This window comes from Gossypium hirsutum, chromosome D13 (assembly GCF_007990345.1).
Source record: "Gossypium hirsutum isolate 1008001.06 chromosome D13, Gossypium_hirsutum_v2.1, whole genome shotgun sequence".
Classification (NCBI taxonomy): domain Eukaryota; kingdom Viridiplantae; phylum Streptophyta; class Magnoliopsida; order Malvales; family Malvaceae; genus Gossypium; species Gossypium hirsutum.
In genome coordinates this window covers 57,016,025-57,031,610 of record NC_053449.1, presented here as the reverse complement: position 1 = coordinate 57,031,610, position 15,586 = coordinate 57,016,025, and the positions used below count along the sequence as shown (strand labels likewise).

At 32.6% G+C, this 15,586-nt stretch overlaps 4 protein-coding genes across 5 annotated transcripts; all 4 read right to left on the bottom strand.

The window, feature by feature from the left end:
• Positions 1-27: 27 nt before the first annotated feature.
• Positions 28-3,249, bottom strand: LOC107936878 (uncharacterized). Its single transcript, XM_016869658.2, has 9 exons — positions 2,855-3,249; positions 2,712-2,771; positions 2,537-2,584; positions 1,579-1,711; positions 1,406-1,482; positions 888-986; positions 726-796; positions 549-639; positions 28-477 (listed from the first exon to the last, which is right to left on the bottom strand). The coding sequence occupies exons 1-9, from the start codon at positions 3,095-3,097 to the stop codon at positions 367-369; spliced, it is 933 nt and encodes a 310-aa protein (XP_016725147.1). The 5' UTR covers positions 3,098-3,249; the 3' UTR covers positions 28-366.
• Positions 3,250-3,619: 370 nt separating this feature from the next.
• Positions 3,620-6,069, bottom strand: LOC107936888 (exosome complex component CSL4). The gene is made up of 6 exons (XM_016869669.2): positions 5,765-6,069; positions 5,240-5,314; positions 4,992-5,080; positions 4,291-4,375; positions 4,070-4,151; positions 3,620-3,926 (listed from the first exon to the last, which is right to left on the bottom strand). The coding sequence occupies exons 1-6, from the start codon at positions 5,927-5,929 to the stop codon at positions 3,835-3,837; spliced, it is 588 nt and encodes a 195-aa protein (XP_016725158.1). The 5' UTR covers positions 5,930-6,069; the 3' UTR covers positions 3,620-3,834.
• A 1,706-nt stretch (positions 6,070-7,775) lies between these two features.
• LOC107939998 (uncharacterized) lies at positions 7,776-8,492 on the bottom strand. Its single transcript, XM_016873411.2, has 2 exons — positions 8,230-8,492; positions 7,776-8,155 (listed from the first exon to the last, which is right to left on the bottom strand). The coding sequence occupies exons 1-2, from the start codon at positions 8,340-8,342 to the stop codon at positions 7,933-7,935; spliced, it is 336 nt and encodes a 111-aa protein (XP_016728900.1). The 5' UTR covers positions 8,343-8,492; the 3' UTR covers positions 7,776-7,932.
• A 2,970-nt stretch (positions 8,493-11,462) lies between these two features.
• Positions 11,463-15,322, bottom strand: LOC107936896 (uncharacterized). Of its 2 annotated transcripts, none has more exons than XM_016869692.2 (7): positions 14,507-15,322; positions 14,341-14,427; positions 13,954-14,226; positions 13,285-13,455; positions 13,059-13,112; positions 12,207-12,353; positions 11,463-12,116 (listed from the first exon to the last, which is right to left on the bottom strand). In XM_016869692.2, exons 1-7 carry the CDS (start codon positions 14,747-14,749, stop codon positions 11,739-11,741), a joined length of 1,353 nt encoding a protein of 450 aa, XP_016725181.1. In that variant the 5' UTR covers positions 14,750-15,322; the 3' UTR covers positions 11,463-11,738. The 2 variants fall into 2 exon arrangements, with proteins under 2 accessions (XP_016725181.1, XP_016725172.1); XM_016869683.2 differs by having other exon boundaries at positions 13,285-13,506; positions 14,507-15,214.
• Positions 15,323-15,586: the final 264 nt, after the last annotated feature.

The window sequence follows — 15,586 nt, the reverse complement described above, 5'->3', positions numbered from 1 at the left end:
CTGCTTGTTACTATTTAGATTTGCATCTACTTTAGAATGGTAATATCTGCACTCAAGTCCCAAGATTAAACCAAAGCCCCTTACAAATAATATCCAAATGAAGTAGGCTAATAGAGTTATTCTATAATTTAAAATCGAACTTTGAGAAACATTGGCAGCTTATATACCAAAATCTCTTTTGTTGACGTGGAAATGTATAACCCAGATAACTAACCAGAAATCAGCAACAAGTTGGAATCTGGTAATTTTGAAGGACAGGCCGAATAGCAGCCTTCCTGGTCCTTGATGCCATTATTCCTGCTGGAAGCTCATTGTCAAGTCTAGCCAACTCACAAGCAAAATCGGGGCAAGAAAGCTCGAAGAAGGTTACTTTCCCTCAGACTTTAGTTGTCTTCCAAGTAAGAGAAGTCCAATGGTGGTGAAAACGGACAAGATTGTGGATGAATAGAAAACTGCAAGTAGTGCTCCTCTTAATGACTGCATCATAGAGTTTCAAGTTTTAGTATCAATAGCAACAGTTTAACTGTTATGAGAGAATTTTCAGGCACCTTAGCTAGAAGCAGAGCATTGTCATTTGCATATTCCAATGAACTCTCCGGAATGCTTTGGATGCCCTGAGCTATTTGCCATGAAAGAATCCTGGAATTTTCAATTAGTAAGAGCTGTTATTTAACATAGTTTTAGGATATGTTTAACAGAAATTACAGCATAAATGAGATGTTTACCCGAAAACGAAACCTATTGCAGCTCCAATGTTAGCTTTCTCCGATGTTACCTCAACCTGAAGTTCTCCAAACTGCAAGTGGAAAAAAACTTCTACTCAATAATTACTTTAGGTGCATTCAATTGAATATACGTTCTAGAACAGGTGGAGAAATTCCATCTACCTTAAACATTCTAGTTTCCGTTTTTGGTTGTTCTTCAGTTGTTGCAGATATTGAACTTGCAGACAGAAGTTTTCCAGCTGCATTCACTGCTTTTGCTATCTACAATGGTTCAATGTGAATCTTTTTCAAATTTTAAGACAATATAAGAGTTTTCTAGGGTTGGGGTTAAAAATATCAAGAAAACTTGGACATGGGACTAGTGATCTGAGTTGAGGTTGAGGTCCTCTGTGCAATTTCCTTGTTTCTTGATCATGAGCTACAATACATAGTTCAGTATCTCTTCAATCAGTATGAAAATAAGTTAGAATGTTCATGACTATGTTACATAGACTCAGGGTACTGGATACGGGTAATATTGAATTTTTCGAAGCTTTCCTTACATTTAGAGGACCATACCTCCAAATCTACATGCGTTGGAAATGGAGGTTTCAAGGAAAATGAAGAATTGGAGTAATATGGGCTCATAAAATCGACAACGATACAAGAAAAAGCATCTATTTCCGGGTTACTTGAAATACCTTTTGAAGTTCGCCTTGACCATACTGTCCCATAGCCTGGAACCTTCTTCCAGCAGCTACCAAGCGCCTTCCAAATGCTAAAAGCAGCAAATAGTTGGAAACTAACAAGATTTTAGAAATAAATTTCTCTAAGATTGATATTTAGATGTCATTTGCAGATGCTTTTTTCTTGCCTAATTTTGCGCTGTCAGTCAAAGAGTTGGCAAGCAACGGGAGCTTGCTTGCTAATGCATACGAAGTTGATGTATCAGCTGACTCCCAAGCTCTTGAGAGATTTAATAATGTTTCTCCCAACTCCATACCACACTGAAAAAATCATTCAAAGAGATAAGTTCCTTATGACCGGTTTTATTCTGGTTCGTACCAAAAAGGTTATCAACAACACTGTATAGTTGATATCGAAACTTGTACAAGCTGCTAACAAAATGCCTATCGTTGATTGAACAATTTGTACAATTCCTGAAAGCATGATAGAGAATGAGAATTGTTCCCCAAATTGGTTCAGGCATCAAATTATGCGAACTTAGACTTAGTAATGGTGGATATCTGCAAATGAGGGCTGTCATGAACTAGAAACGACACGTCAGTGTTAAGCATTCAACCTAAAACCGTGTTTTAGTCTACAATTTAAAACCAATTGGCAAGAAAGGTAGATAGGCACAGTCTGAATACAAGATCACAGGCAACCTAGGACATAATGTGATATAACATTTCTCTCTTGTAAATTAACAAGGGCGATGATGGCCTATACACGAACAACCGCATATGAATTCAGACAGGAAGAACATAACACACATGAACTCGAATACAAGACCTTGAGAAATCTAAGAATTAATCGATGTGGGACAACACCATTAACAAGAAGATAACTAGATAAGAAGCCATTGTTTGCATCCTATGTATATGCTACACAATTGGAGTCATTAACAATGAGACTCTCAATATGGAAATAAAGCATCACCCATTTCTCAAGACCATATTCCAGAATCCTTTTTAGCAAAACATATATGGTTTAATCTTTCTATATAATCTTGCAATTCATCCTTTTCAAATAATCTCAAAAGAATTTTGAAGACTGAAACTTTAATTGAAGAAATTAAGCAACCAAAATAAAGAGTAAAGATAACTAACCTCATCAATCACAGGCCCATTTGAAAGATCAAAAGCAGCATCATTCAACTAAAACACACATTTACAATACCCACAAACATCATCAATTTTTTTACCTGCTTTAAAAAACCCATAACCCCCCCACCAAAAAAAACATTGTTAATTATATCCCAAAGGGTCATCAAATTCATCTTACGTCTAAACGAAGATCGTTCGGTAACTGGGAAAAGTAATCCGATGGAAGATCAAAGCTATCCTGCAACCATCCAAAATGGCATTACGAAAACAAATACAAAGAACAAAATTCGATAAAAAAAAGGCAATGAATTTAGCACATACAGCAAGTTGCAGGAGAAGGGTTTGAAGGTCGGGTTGAAGGGACTTGGGAGAGTCGGATTCAGTGAGAGCAAATGGAATGGTTAGACGCTTTGAGAGGTGGAGAGTTTTGGAGTGATTGGAAGTGGTTTTGAAGGGGATGTAATTGGGATTATTGTGAAATAGAAGGGCAGGAGAGGGGCATGGAGTTGAAGGAAAGGTTAGAGGTTTAAGCAGAGAAAAAGAAGATGATGAACAAGAAGACATGTTTCAAAGTTTTTGAGTTGTTCAAAGCCAGAAACTGTTGGGATTTTTCGATCGTTTTGGAAGTTAGCTTCTTCCACTTACTTTTTATACCTTTCTTTTTAAAATAAATTAGTTTTCTTGTGGATATGGGTTGGGGTTTTATTAGGATTGCAGACCCACATCTGAATTTTTTCATCTTGGATAATCTTTAACTCATTTATATATGAAATAAATCTTTTTTTATACTTAAAATCTATTTTTATCTCCTTTAGTACCATTTCATTTCCGTTTTACAATCCATTTCCGGATACTAACTTTATGCACACCATGAAAATTTTCCTTTTGGTGCAACATGAAATTTATGTAGTCTATAAATATCAAACTTTTCATTTGTCAAAATTCCATGCTTATAATACTTATATCCTACACATATAAATATAATCTTCCACATATATATATAAATTGAAGATATCCTGGATACCATAGTACAAGTAAAAACCAAAGGAATTTTCCTTTTCGAAAAATAAAAGGAGTATCATTCAATAAGTCAAACACAAAGAAAACATGTTTCAAATTCTCCACCAATATATAGTTTTACAAAATGGAACAAGAAAGTTAAAACCTGAAAATATAGGTACATATAAGGGAGGGAAGGGCTTTGCGATACAAAATTGCCTAAAACCATGTTTCTCAAATAGCCAAAACTTGAAATTGAGTACATTTGAGGCTGTTACTAGCTTAGCTTGGTATCAGTTGGGTTAGTTAACGACCTTCGCCACCTTCCTTAGCTCGATTTGGCCAGTCAATGGGCACTGCATCTCAGTCCAACTTATCGGAACCATTGTTGCACCTATAGTATCCAATGGAAACAGAAGTTGAGTAGTCGTTGAACACAATACTGGATGCATACAGTAGGAAGCCAATAGGACTAATAAGAAACATCTATGGTTCAGGCCAAAGTTAAAAAGAAAAGAAAAGGAAGAGCAATCTTACCAGCTGAGCTTTCAGCAGACACGACGCCTAATTCGTTCTTAGCCGTGGATAGGTAATAAGCCCGTGCATCTCCAAGAGACAGCTTAATAAAGGAACAATGTTAAGGAAAACCATTTGCATAAACAAAATGAAATTCATGGCAACACATTTCGCTAAAATAACAACTGACTGGATGAAATGTTACGATTTATGAATAAGACATTCTACAACATGAAGGATACCACTACTGCTCTGACAATATCGCCAGGACGAAATGACAAATGCATATCCACTTTGTCAATTTCAGTAGCTCTAACATCCTGTTGCCTGTTAAAATAAACAGCCTTTCAATGAATACATACCCTTTTGCAACATCTAGCCAGAAGTATATAAATTTATCAAACATTACAAAATCTCATGGACTCTATACAACTCGAAGGTGATGGGAAAATGGCATTTTTTAAACTTATAATAGACAGTACACACTATCAATGGGCCGATATATCCATATCGAGAAAAAGACAGATATGTTAAACAAGGAGAATTTCATCAACCAATTTAAGGTTTGAATACTTGGTTGCATGGAACGGCTAGCTGCCTAACATGATTTTTATTAAATGAATCATGGGCTACAAGGAAAAACGAATTTCCCGAGAACAAATGGGTATACAGCCTTTGGATTATAGAACCAAAGTAAACCATGTGGTTCTAAAGGAAAGAAAGCAGTTCTTTCATGTTAGAACAAGAGGGGAGAAGGTATATATAAAGTTTCCAGGTAACAAATACAACAAGGATATATTTAACATTTAACAATGTTTATCGGCAAACCGGTTCCTGAGTAATTGTGATTGAAACCAATATCTGAATGTTAAACGATTACATTATTTTCAAAGAAGAAAACTCCGAGCTTAGTCCTAAAAAAAGAGAAAAGAAGATCATGTACCTAATTATACCAGTGAATTTTTCTCTCACAGATTTCGGACCAACACACATTATATCAGCTGATACTGTCCTAGCCATCACCTTAGTAACCTATTATTCAAATAAAAATAACATTTTGATATCACAAAGTAAATAAATGCTTGCAACATATAAAGAAGCACAAGCAATCAACATCATACATTCCAACCAAAAACTTAAGTGTGATTCTATGTCAAAATGTTTCTTTGATAACATGAATCTAGAACTTACTCGGGCAATGACAACCGAACCGGGTTCTGGAACAGGACCATGGGCTTTGTGACCAGTTACCTCCACAGTTGGTCTCTGCAAATGAGTACGATAAAATTATTATCAGTACAAATGTCCAGAATAGTAACACATTCTATAACATTAATTTTGATTCTCAAAGCACTGATTCAATTAAAAGTCTAAAAGTATGAATTATACCTACCTAAACTTACAAGAATATATTCCATCCCAATGTGGGGTTGGGGGCGGGGGCAAGAGAGAATAATTTATCTAACCTACATAATAAAGCTAAAACCTTTGACATTATTTGTAAGAATATCGTAATAAAAAGTGGGCAAAAATTGTTCAAAGTAGCCTAAACTAAAACCCCAAAAATTACTTTGAGAAACAACATATGACCAGACAAGGGAAAACAATAATGGGTCATATTTATTTAAGCTAAAACCCTCTAATAAATGTAAAACCCAGAATTTTTATTAATGGATGAACATAAAAATAACAAGAAAACTAAAAAAGACCCAAAACCTTGTCATGGGAAGCGGGAGGAGGGGCCTGGATGCGGCGGAAGCCGGTAAGGGAAGCGTAGATGGTGTTGTTGTGAGAGGCGGCGTACGCTCCTTTCCCTGCTTTCAGATCAGTGGCTCTTCCTAATACCTCTCCTGGCGTTACCATCTCATCTGCTTCTTCCATTTTTTATTTTTTATTTCTGCAATGAATTGAGCCCAAACTCTGCCCTTGCTTGCTGCTTCCTTCTTGGTCGGAGGCTGCCTTTCGCTTACCTATAGTCTTGTTGATAAATAAAAGGGGGAATATTCCATAAATAATAATTAATTATAAGTAAACATTAAAATATTATATTTTAAATCCTATGCTCGATATCTAAGAATCTAAACTTTTAAACTTAAAATTTTAAATTTGAGAGTTATTTATAATATTTACTACTAATGTTTGATTATATTTTTATTTATAAGTTGTTTATATTTTTTTATTTAATTTAATGATAATATGTCGTATATTATTTTATTTAAAGCATTTTTATTTTTATGGCATCAAAATTAATTTTAAATAAAATGGTTTCTAATGTATTTAGGCCTAATTTTAAAATAAATATTTGAAGGTTAAAATATGTTTCAAAATTTTATATTTCACTTTTATTTTAGGATTTTAATTTCGAATTTAAAAATTTAAATTTAGTTGTTGTCCCTATTAAAATCTTTATGTTAAATTTAAGTATATAATAAAAAAATTGACATTGCAAAGGTTGGTATCGATTTTTTTCTTAAAATCACCTATCCGATATTTAGATTAAAATAATGAAATTATAAACTATTCTGAATAAATAAATAAAAAAGAAAATGGGCAGGCATGTTTGAGGGCATTCAAATTAATTAATATTTGTTAATATATAATAAATCATTTTATTCAAAATTAATATTTATTTATGCAAAAAAAGGTGAGATACATTTTAAAATTAATAATAATGTTAAACTAATGAATTGAGTCACTAGACTAGATTCGTGATATAAAATTTAATATTAATATTTTCTTTGAATTATGTAATTTACGGGCAAAGTCAACATTTAGCAATATGGTTTTGTCGTTTCATTTGGCTTAGTTTGTGTCCCTCTCTGTGCACCACCAATCTAAATTAACACGTGGAATAAATTTGATAATTAACATTTATTCAACGTCTTCTTGTAAAATGAAGTGCTGCTTTGCTTTGGAGTTCAAGATCGCTCATCTCAGGCAACCATTGGAGTGATTTGAAGAAAAGCAAAACTTGTGATTAGAACTAAGTTCTAGTGTGCGTTATCAACAAAGATTCAAACACTTGGGAGTTATATATGATTGAATGAAGTGTTTCTACGGCTACTTCCCCCATGGAAACATCACAAGTGAAGATTTATGGCCAACAAATATTAACCATTGTAATAAACTGTAAGAGAAAAGCTGCAAGTTTCTCAGCACCCATATCCCATTTGTGGAATAAGTCTAAAAACCCATAAAATAAAAGACATTTTATCTTATTTTCTGAAAAACCCAGATAAAAAAAGCCGAGAATTTTGAAATGCTTAGAAGTAAAGGTAGAAGAACAGAAGAAATCAAGGTTGTGCTAATTAAGGGTGCCTTGTGCAATGTTTGCAAGTCATTTGTCTGACAAAACCTTCATTTTTTGGTGAAGAGCATGGCTTCATTGGTCACGACTAGTGTATCATAAAATTTTCTCTTCAGAAGTAGATTTAAAATGATATTATTTGTATAATAAATAATTAAAAAAAGATATTTTCTATTTAAAATTTTTTGTGGAGTTTTTTAATAATGAACAAAATAATTATCGATGTTTAGAATAATGATAAATGTTTTAAAATAAATTTAAAAATATATTATTTGGAGATTTTATTCTCAATTAGCGGTATAGTGTTTGTGAGCTTCTAGAGAGTGTTGCTGGCCATCACATGTCATAAACTAAAAACCTTTAAAAATTCCACAAATTATTTAATCCCATCAAAGGAGGTCAGAGTTTAACTCCCAATTGAACTTTGGACCATTAGATTAATCATTTAAGAAAAAAAAATCATTCATATGACCTAATACTTGAAGGAAACAGTTGAATCTAATTGTACATAATCTCTTTCGTGTATAGATAAGGTTAGAAAAGGAGAGATTGGAGATGGTACAGAAGATGGTAGACTTTATGAAGAAGAAGAAGAAGAAGCAAATTTATAGTGTTTATCAATAGAGACGGAGACATCCCAAGTACAACTAAGACCCTGAGGGATGGTGACAAGATCGCCTGCTCCAAACTCTACATATTCAGACGACCCTTTTGGGTACACCTTCACTTTCCCTTTCACCAAATAACATGTCTCTTCTGCCTCAAATTTCAGCATATATTTCCCTGGTGGACATCCCCATCTACCACAACCACAAACACCCATCATCATTAATTACTTACAAAACACATATATAGGAATGAAAAACACACTTACTTAGGCCATGACTGAATCCCCAGTTCAGATAGTCTTGAATCGGAAGGATTGCTTTCCACTGTTATACTCAAATTTGAAGATGAATCTGGTTGTGGCGTAGATGTTGTTGCCATCGCACACAGAACAGGGCTCGGAACTGAACTGAATTGAATAGAATAGAATAACTAAAAGAGTTGGCTAAGTAGACAACAAGATTAACGAATATGCTCGTTGGCTTTGCCTTTATATATTTGTATATATAATAAGGTTGGCTTAGCTGCCTGCCAGGACATGGAGGAATCTTTCCTTGATGAGAAAACTTGTTATTTACTGCAAATTTTTATCACCATACGAATCAATGCCCCCCATTTTACACTTTGTTTTATTTTAATTTTAATTATTATATTACTATTTCCAACGTTTTCGTATTAGTCTAAAACATGTGTGGATAAAGAAGATTGGAAACGTTTGGGCGGCTGCTTCTAGCTTTACCATTTGTATTTTGGGTTAGGTATAGACATGTCCGTTACCGTACAATCAACCTCAATTCCACTAATAATTTTGGGTTCAAGAAGAGGTGCAGAAAGAGAGATGAGTGAAATCTAGTCTAATTTTACTGCCAAAAATACAAACAAACAAATGAAATACATTAGCAGTCTTACGTACTTTGAGCATGATCAAACGTCTTTTACATAATATATATGTATGTATACATATTGTCCTCTACTAACCCTGAATTTGCATTTTATGAAGTGACCACATTTTGTTTGAGAAAGCAGGAGGAAAGTGAGGGGCCAGAGAACTGAACTATAACCCATGAATAAGGTTGGATTATATCTACTTTTACTCTGTTATTCGTGTTAATTAGATACAATTATAACGTGGATAAAAGAAAATGTTTTTTTTTAATTTATTCAATAATAAATATAAGTAAGGTAGTGGTAAATTTGTATTTTAATGTTATTAAACATATGTTCATACTTTAAAGTTTTTATTTAAAAAATTTTCATTTAAAGATTATATAAAACTGTGAAAAGTAAATAATAATATAATAATATTATTAATTATAATTTTTAAAAAATATTTTATAAATTCAATTAAGGATAATACTAACTAGCTTAAATATAGTATAGAAGATAGATTTAAAAATTTCCTGAACTAAATGGATCAAATTCAAATCTATAAAAGCCCTGTAATGGCAGAGCCCCAGTTCAATTAAAGGCTAAAAACTTGTTATGAGTAGAGGTAATTATGGGTCGGATTTTAACATAATTTTAGGTCCGTTTTTAAGTTCGGGTTCAGCTTGGTCTAAAAAATGGGTTTATAATTTTATTCAATCCTGGCTTGGATAAAAATGTTAAAATTTGAGTTCGGTACTCATCCGTATTAATTTTTTTATATTATTATTTTATATAAAAATAAATTTAAAAATTATAATATATTAAATACACTAAAAACATTAAAATAAATATTTCTCAATAAATTGAAAATAAATTTAAAAAATTAATATTTATGCTTAAATAATATTAAGACAGGTTCAAATTAGCAAGCAAATGTCTCTAAAATAATGGCAAAATTAACAATAAAACAAGAGTTATACAAAATTCAAATAATAACAACAAAATAATAGTAATGTAAAAGTGAAATGACAGCAAAGTATGACCAAAACAGTGAAAACAACAACATTTTCTTTTTGTTGCAAATTTGAGTTGAACCAAGGTCAAAAAACCTTATTCAAGGCCTGATTCATTTAAAAACGAGTCGTATTTTTTTGACTTATATTTTTATTCAAATCCTCTAACTTTTTCATGTGGTTCTTCAAATCAGTGGCGAACATGATAAATTCTAGCTACGAGAAAAACCCTCTAATGCTACCACTACAAACAAAGAAACATGCCTTGCGGCTTCATTCGGTTCCTTCCTTCTTCCTCTGACAGAAACAAGATTCCACAGAGTCAGCAGAGCATGCAAAGAAGCAGGAACGGTTGATGATCGTAAAACAACCACACATTTTTTATTGCTCAATGGGTAACTCGGAGTAGCTTCGGTTGAGAATGACAAAATATTTACCACAAAACATATATATATAGGGTACAAAACTTAATTAAAATAAAATTTTATAACATGTCTATTAATTATCTTTAAAACTTAAAATCAGTTCATATGCATACATAACTATATATATTAACCAATTAATAATAAGTATATTATCAGCATATGCTTACATATCTATACATGTATTGAAAAACATGTTTACATAAACTAATTACTATCAAGAGGATGAAGCATGATTACATTATGAAAAAGCATGTGTTAATCCCATAATGAAAGAAAAGCATTAATTAATGTGATGAATCACTAAGTCCATTCATGTAATTATGTAAATTCTAAACAAAATTTGAACAATATTTTCTGAATGTTTAACAACTACTAAATATTTGATTGCAAACACAAAAATGGATAATCTTGTGCTAATACTCGTTACTAACAGGTTTCATTGGAACCAGGAAATTCTTTTATTTAAAAAAAGCAATATTGATTCATTTTTAAGATTAAAACTATAAACTAAATAACAAGGCTCAATTCCCAACATCAAACATTGAATGACATTGAATAGGATGCTACTTCACACAACTGCCTGCCTTCATTTCCTCAAATCCATTTGACTCCACTCAATATGCTGCCCTACCATTTTTATATTTCTTGGGAATAACATGCTCCTTCCTTCTTGCACTTTGCCCATTTTTTTAAATGCCCTAACCTTTTAGAATGAAAGATTTATTTATTTTTTAATATTAAAAGAGAGAGATTGATTTATTTCAAGTGTTTAGGGACTTTGGGTTGGGGTACAAATTAAAATTTAAGAGTTTATATGTGTGATAAAAATATTGGAGTTTATCTATATAAAATAAATATTTGTTTTTGAATAATTTTATTATATGATTTGATCATATCTATTATTTTGACACAATGTTTAGAATTATTCATAACTCCTCTCGAATTCATAAATAGGAGGATAATACGCTTCAGCGCACTCAAACTCAAGTCCTCCTGCATTAGCAACAATGCCCATACCAATTGAACTAAAACTCAATCAACCTCCTTTTTTTTAGTATAAATAGATTGTAACCAATAAAGAGTTATAGATATTAAATTTAATCATTAATATATATTTTTATTTTTCTAATCGAAAAGCTTAGACTTTAGCTTAGCAATAAACATTTGGGTCTACAACAATGAAACTGTACTATAAATGTTACAATATCGAGGAAAATTTCACATTAAACCATGCCCTATTCCCAAAATATTGCTACTCCCATGCCTGTTTATGCAATTTGCCTTTAGTCTTTCTTTCACTAATAATACACATTTCCTTCCTCACCAAATCAAGGCTAACCAAAATTAGCAAAATTCCAAGACTGGGAATAGCATAATTCATACTTACACAAATAAAGAATATTTTGACAATAATTTTTTTTACGTTATCTTTAAAATCATATCTTGCCGTAAAGTCGATCGGACGGTGATGCTCAAGGGCACTGTGGATTGTTCCCAGGCCCTCCGTAGTAGAAATATGTTCCCCATTCATTGTTGTAAGAATTCTTGATATTGTAACAATTTGTATTCTCAGCTAGGGTTGATATGTCATGGACCGAACTCAAGCTATTATCGGCATCAACAAGCTCCAAGTTCCGGAAATAGCTCGATTTTCCAAACCCATCTTCAGCAAAGTGACCGGAGCCCATTTCCGTAGACGTGTGCTTGCCGTTGGCCCTTGAGTTCACTACTTCACCACCCCATTCCACCATGGTGGCATGGTCTGCTAGGTGAGTAAATAGCTCTGCTGGCCAATAACCTACCAGGTTATTATCACCAAACCCCATCCACCAATTTCCTAGCTTAGGATCCTAAAATTGAGAAAAAAATCTTAGATTGAAACACCGACCATATATTAAGTTAAATATTTGCAATTTTTTATTTGAAAGTAAGTGATTTACCTTCCAAATGAGGATGGTAATATCATATTGATTAGCATCATATTGTGAGACAGGAGAAATGGCAGCCCCAATGGCAATTCTACTATTTGTTTGCACAAAGCCTGCACATAGAAGGTTGTAGCATCCAGTTGCTTGATAGGAATCAGACTGTAAAAAAGATCTTGTTAATTAATAACTGTATTCATTGTACTATTTTTTCTACCATATATTATATAACTAGAGATGCTTAACTGCGTATACAACTAGATAAGCTTATTTCTATTCGTGGTGGATCTTGAAATTAAATTTTAAGGAAGTAAAGGCTTTTAGGCTACCATTATGTTGGTTCGAAATAAATTTTTACAATCTAAAAAGATATAACTAAACCCGAATTATTAATAAAATAAAAATAAGTAAAATCCACCTACCATTAGTATAATTAAAAAGAAAACTAATTAATTTTCACCTCAGTTATGAAAGTGACAACTTACATGAGATTCACTAATAATAAATATCCCCATCTTCCTAGCATATTATTATATAAATATTGTTGACTTCATTATATGAAAATAAATATATTCTCCTTGAGAAACTAATGCCAAATTCCATCAACCCACTAATGATAGTATATCAATAATATTTAGACAAATCCTAGAAGCATTCATTATTGAAAATTCATATAGTAAAGTAAAAAAAATGGTTCGGAAGGTTAATTTAAAGAATCCGCAACAATAATGGGGACTTTGTTGGTTGGTTTAATTTAATTATTGAACACAATTTCTTTCGCATTTTGGTAATGAGTGTTTTGAACATATTAATTGATTATGATCAGTGGAATTTTATAATAATAAAAAAGAAATATGGAGAGCTCACCGTCCAATATGTGAAGAGTCTTGGCCTGCTGTCACCATAAAGCTCCGGACTGACCTGACTAGTAGAATTATCAAAACTTCAGAATACTCTACCACCTAAATTTTCCATTATTTATATTTTCTTTTTTTAATTTTCAACTTGTTTATTTAAATAAAATATCAAAGAAGAATCTTGAAGTGAAGAATAATGATAATGTGCATGTAAGGACAGGAAATGGAAGGAGTACCTGCCATCCAGTTTCGATGCTGTTGAGATCAGAGCCGTCGAATGATCCCGAAAGAATCCAAATCTGTGATAGGCTGAATTCGTTGACCTCTTGGATGGATGGGTCCCACACGTTTATCGTAGCCTTTGCCCCATATACCTCTTGGGATGTTGCCGTATATGCAATCGCATGCTGCAAACGTGCACATGCATCCATCACCGTCCAATTCTTATTACTTCTTGACTTTATTCAAGAAATTGAGTTGAGAACAGTGAATTAATATTTTGGGACCTTTTTAAAAATATATTAATATATTTTTATTCATGCAATTTTAGAATAGAAGAAGATTTTACAGTTGTTTCTTGATGCTTTTAGAGTTGATTAAGGAATAAAGTATATGATTAATTGAAAGAAGGTTAAAAATTCCAATTTAATTTGGAAAGGTCAATAGCCCATTTTCGAGAAGATGTTCAATCACATGTTTTCCAGTTTTTCTTGTAATTAAAAATTTCAGCCACTAATTTTGGTGTCATTACACTTTTCAATAACCCAAAAGCGTGGAACCCTAGTAAGTCAATGCCCTTTTTTGTGTACTACATGTTGTTTATCAAATTTTAATGTTCCTCATTTTCATTGATTATAACTAATAATTTTATTGATTGAATAAATTAAAATAAATTGATGTTGTACCTCATGTCCGTTACTGCTAACGACGTCGGGAGCGTCGGCACGGCGAGTAGGGTTGATGGTGGTAGATTGTTTCTTCCCGAAGTGAAACAACGACTTGGCTCTCAAAACATCACGAGTTGTGCTCCGCCGTATTGGAACAGTTCCTTTGGGGCATCTTGTCCCATTCCTATGCCACATTTGCCATATTAAATCTTCTCCTTCTTTCCTCTTTGAATCTCCACTTCCTTCATCTCTTTTCAACGTTTTCACCTTTGGCATCTCCGGTGCGACTCTCTGTTACATATTTCATCATTCAAAGCTTTCAAAATTCAAAGACTAGACTCAAATTTCGTGGTAAATATATCTGTTTGATTGAAAATGATCAAACCCCCTTTTTTGGGTATTTACCTGAATCTTATGTTTTTTCAGAAGAGGATGATCCAAAGCTGGCTGTTTTCTTTTATGAACACAATCTATGATATCTCCATCTGGGCTCTGAAAAACAAGAAAAAAAATACCATGAGAAAGATGAAAGATAATTATGTATATAGTTTAGGGTGCAATATATATGTACCTCAATGGTGATGACAGCAGGTTTGTTGATCTTTTCCAAGTGTTTTTGAATTCTTTGAAGCCTCAAGTTACTCACTTTCCTAGTATACTTGGTGTAATTTAGAGCCGAAACAAGATCGAATTTCCCGATGAAAAGGAGAGAGAACAGAAGAAGAAGAAGAAGAGGAAGACGGGGTTGACGATGAGGATGAGGATGAGACGAAACGGCTCTCTTATTAGCAATAATGTAAGCGTTAGAAGCCATTATTATCTCATTCAGTGCCAAAGGAAAGTGATGAAATTGGAGAAGCTAGCAATGCATTACTATAAAAATAAAACAATAGCTAAAAACAAACAACACTTTATCTCCCCTTGGATCTTTTGTACCAGAGAAACGAAGGAATTAAATGAATGAAAATTGACTCTCTTTTTTCTTTCAGAAGCTTTAATGGCGGAGACAAGAGAGGTGGTTGAAAGGGTTTAATTATCCCTGAAACAGTGAACACAATAGAGGCAAACGCAATGGCAAAGGGAAAGGCTAGCTTTCTATTTCACTATCAAAATCATGATTGCCTGCAATTGCATTGGTTTCATATAATGAACTAAATATATTCATATTTTTATCGAAACCCTATTTTTTTTTTTAAATATTCGTTTGCGTTGTTAAATTTGCACCAAAAGCAAAGAAATGAGGAAGGAAGAAGAAAGAAGAGAGTTGAAGGCAATAAATAAAATCCCTGACCTACCCAACTAAACAGGTCCCCCTTTTATTTCAATTGCAGTTCTCCTTCAATGTGTGTATCTGCCACCTTATACTTTCCCATTAATATTTCTTCTCTCTCTCTATCTCTTACAGCTAAGAGTTTTATATTAGAAACATCAAGCTAAACTATATTCAATTATTAATTTTTAAGGATAAAAATAATTATTTTTAATATAAAAAGTATTAAAATTTTAAATAGAACAATAATCTCAAACTTTTATATAGACTAACTAAATGCATCAACTAAAACATGAAGGTATACTGAAACTCTAATTAATCTAAACAAGAATTAGTTTTAAACTAAATTTTATTGAAACAAAAATTACTAAACAACCTAAA

Coding starts and splice junctions, on each gene's coding strand:
- LOC107936878 (XM_016869658.2), bottom strand. CDS start 3,097: ATGTCTTCTTGTTCATCATCTTCTTTTTCTCTGCTTAAACCTCTAACC. Junction 2,772..2,854: donor CCCTTCTCCTGCAACTTGCT/GTATGTGCTAAA, acceptor GGATGGTTGCAG/GATAGCTTTGATCTTCCATC. Junction 1,712..2,536: donor ATGGGCCTGTGATTGATGAG/GTTAGTTATCTT, acceptor TGATTTTTTCAG/TGTGGTATGGAGTTGGGAGA.
- LOC107936888 (XM_016869669.2), bottom strand. CDS start 5,929: ATGGAAGAAGCAGATGAGATGGTAACGCCAGGAGAGGTATTAGGAAGA. Junction 4,376..4,991: donor AAATTCACTGGTATAATTAG/GTACATGATCTT, acceptor TTATTTTAACAG/GCAACAGGATGTTAGAGCTA. Junction 3,927..4,069: donor GTCTGCTGAAAGCTCAGCTG/GTAAGATTGCTC, acceptor TGGATACTATAG/GTGCAACAATGGTTCCGATA.
- LOC107939998 (XM_016873411.2), bottom strand. CDS start 8,342: ATGGCAACAACATCTACGCCACAACCAGATTCATCTTCAAATTTGAGT. Junction 8,156..8,229: donor GGGATTCAGTCATGGCCTAA/GTAAGTGTGTTT, acceptor TGGTTGTGGTAG/ATGGGGATGTCCACCAGGGA.
- LOC107936896 (XM_016869683.2), bottom strand. CDS start 14,749: ATGGCTTCTAACGCTTACATTATTGCTAATAAGAGAGCCGTTTCGTCT. Junction 13,113..13,284: donor GCATCGAAACTGGATGGCAG/GTACTCCTTCCA, acceptor TCTACTAGTCAG/GTCAGTCCGGAGCTTTATGG. Junction 12,354..13,058: donor GACTCTTCACATATTGGACG/GTGAGCTCTCCA, acceptor TCTTTTTTACAG/TCTGATTCCTATCAAGCAAC.